Source organism: Prosopis cineraria, unplaced genomic scaffold (assembly GCF_029017545.1).
Source record: "Prosopis cineraria cultivar Desert tree isolate PC_DT_omini unplaced genomic scaffold, ASM2901754v1 PC12, whole genome shotgun sequence".
Classification (NCBI taxonomy): domain Eukaryota; kingdom Viridiplantae; phylum Streptophyta; class Magnoliopsida; order Fabales; family Fabaceae; genus Prosopis; species Prosopis cineraria.
In genome coordinates this window covers 30608400-30611291 of record NW_026555343.1, presented here as the reverse complement: position 1 = coordinate 30611291, position 2892 = coordinate 30608400, and the positions used below count along the sequence as shown (strand labels likewise).

The following is a 2892-nucleotide window of genomic DNA, read 5'->3' as shown; positions in this document are numbered from 1 at the left end:
AATGAACCACATTCATAAAAATTAAACTTGAAAGATCAAATTGATAATAAAGCAAATTTGAAATACTAAAAATTTCATTATCTCAAAATTGAAACACAATTCTAATGTTCAAAAAGGGCAGTTTTAGCCCAACAGAATTTTAATCCACTTTCAGACACATTGAATAGAATGAGCACAAATTTATTCCCACATGTTAGGGGAAAGAGCAAGACAAATTAGCACAAGGACAAAATCTCAAATAGGTCACGAAATAGAATATTCAAAATATGTTAACTGACAAAAATCATAAAGTTTCAGCAGTCATTTACAAACTCTCAATTATAAGTCATTCTCAGACTAACACACCTGTCAAAGCAGAGCAAGGCAACAAAATTATACCGTAAAAAATGATGAAGATTTATTTATTAGTCATAAAGGAGCCACTGCAAATAGGAAATGATAATGGACAAACCGGCTCAAGCTCAGCCTAGGATGGTCTATTAAGACTTCATATCTTACATAAATTGAAATACCACCAACAAGCTTTGTGTTTTGCCCTTTTACTTCCTGTAATCTTATTTATGAGATCTTACCTATAACTTGTTTTTTTATTTTGGGGCCTGACAATGCACTTACCTATGAGTTGATAATATACTAGAGTTTTACGGAATTAAATGAAGCATTTGAATAATCTTAAAAAATACCTTTATTTATTTCACTTTTGGTTTAACTAACAGATTTAATTTGATTAAAGGTAATCTTCAAAAGTTGTAAAAAGTTTTCATATGTAAATAGCTTCATTAATTTCACAAAATTTTCACATACTAAAAATAAACAATTTATTTTATTCCAAAAACAACCTATTTTATAATCACACAAATTACTTTAGAATTTGTTATCAGGAGTATATGAAAATTATATAGAACAATTTGGTGATTCAGAAAATATTATCCTCACAAATAAAATGTAAATACAGGCTCAATCAATAAATAGAAAAATAAAACAAAGTAGATAGCATAAGTACACGCCTATAAAAAAATTTACATCTATATCCAACAAATATATATGTGCGCGCGCGCGTGTTGTTTTGTATGTGTTGTCGGTATAATTTACAATAGTTATTATACATGTTAGAGTACTATACTGTATAAAAACTATGCAGAGAAATAATAAATAACTTATATGTATATATATATATATATATATAGATATTAAAGAATTGTTCAAAAAATAAAAAAAATTGGACGAAATTTGGAAAAAGGCATACTTCTTTTTTCAATAAGGTGTAAATATTGAAATAATAAATACAATATTGTAAAAAAATTTACCACTTTAATTTAGTCTATTTAAACATGGAAGAAATATCTAATTACTTTTTTTTTAAATCAAGAGTGATTTTAAGATAATGGTAGTGAAGGTGAGCTTGTAATTAAAAAAGCAAGGAAGGGAGAGATACCTGTAAAGATATATCAAAGAAACTGTATGTATGGGAGGTGCTTTTGTTTGCTCCTGCCTATAAATTTCAGTTGCAAGGGGTGACAGATGATGTCATCGTCAGATTTGTTGGATTCATTTTGTTTGCTCCTGCCTATAAATTTCAGTTGTAAGGGTCGACAGATGAAGTCATCATGAGATTTGTTGGATTCAGTTGGTTGTAAGATACCTTCATTTTTCTGTTTCTTTGTTGGAGGGAGCCGTTCTTCATCCGAGTCCGACTGTGAGTTATATGTCACGTGCACTCCACATGCTTTCATTGGAACTGCTACCTCTCCGTTAAAAAAATCATCATTGCGATAGTCCACGCAGAATTCACATGAAATCTTGGCAACATCACCTGTTCTACCACTAAGCAAAGCCCTTTGCGATTTCAAGTACCATATGTAAACATGAGCCGACTTCATTTTACGATTGAACTGCGAAATTTGTTGTTATCATCATAAGAGACATAACAGTAGGCCCGCTCCACGTAAGGTAAGCGAGGATGAGGAGGAACAACGCAGCAACACAAGATGGTTGGTGATCGTTTGAGATTGCAAATGAATTCGATAGCATTGGAAGCCTCTGTCTCGTGTTTATATTCCATCCATTTTGGAACTCTGCTTCCCGCGTAACAAGCCGAAGAATCGAATGCCCTAGCCTCACAGGCTGAAGTCAAACAGAAATGAGTTAGTTTCTCAATGAAGTGAAGAGAACACTCATCCAACTTTATACAATTCTGGAAATCAAATCGACATTGATTTTCAACTAGAGAGTCAGAGAATATGACCTCCAATGAAGTGCATCCTTCAGCATTAAAATAATCAAGGAAGGTAGGAAGTCCAAGTATAGACTTAAGCCTCTCGCAGTCTTTCAAGATCATGATTTTCAAGCTTGTTAAGGCCTTGATATTGTCAGGGATTTCCAGCAAGTAACTGCATCTTTCCAAACATAGGCGGTATAAATTACGCTAAGCATCAAAAAGAGAGCGTAGCTCTGTTGTGTGAATCACCTGCTGGAAATCCCAAATGTCAAATCTCTCAAGATTTGTCAAGCTACATAGCTCACTTATCGGAAGGCTCCTTAATCTTTCACCATAAATATCAAGCAATCTGAGTTCCGTGAAACATCCCATTGGCAGTAAATCCAATATTTCAACTCCAGTCCCATTGAAACGCAAACCGTCCAATTTCTTTGATGACAAAGAGAATTTCTTGAGGCTTTGACAATAATCAACACCAAGGTAAGAGAGACATTCTAAATGAGTCTCACTTTCAAGGCTCTCTAATTCCTTGCAATCAGAGACATTCAATCCAACAAGAGATTGGAGAGATAAAATAGATGGATGAACACTATGTAGACTTTCACAACCCCCGAGGTCGACTTCTTCAAGATTACATGCCATAGAGAAATTAGGCATCTCCACCAATTGTTTAC

General features: G+C 33.5%; 1 protein-coding gene across 1 annotated transcript; it reads right to left on the bottom strand.

Annotated features, from left to right (window-relative positions):
* Positions 1-1402: 1402 nt before the first annotated feature.
* On the bottom strand, positions 1403-2117 carry LOC129287937 (uncharacterized). The gene is made up of 2 exons (XM_054924228.1): positions 1643-2117; positions 1403-1567 (listed from the first exon to the last, which is right to left on the bottom strand). Exons 1-2 carry the CDS (start codon positions 1878-1880, stop codon positions 1449-1451), a joined length of 357 nt encoding a protein of 118 aa, XP_054780203.1. The 5' UTR covers positions 1881-2117; the 3' UTR covers positions 1403-1448.
* Positions 2118-2892: the final 775 nt, after the last annotated feature.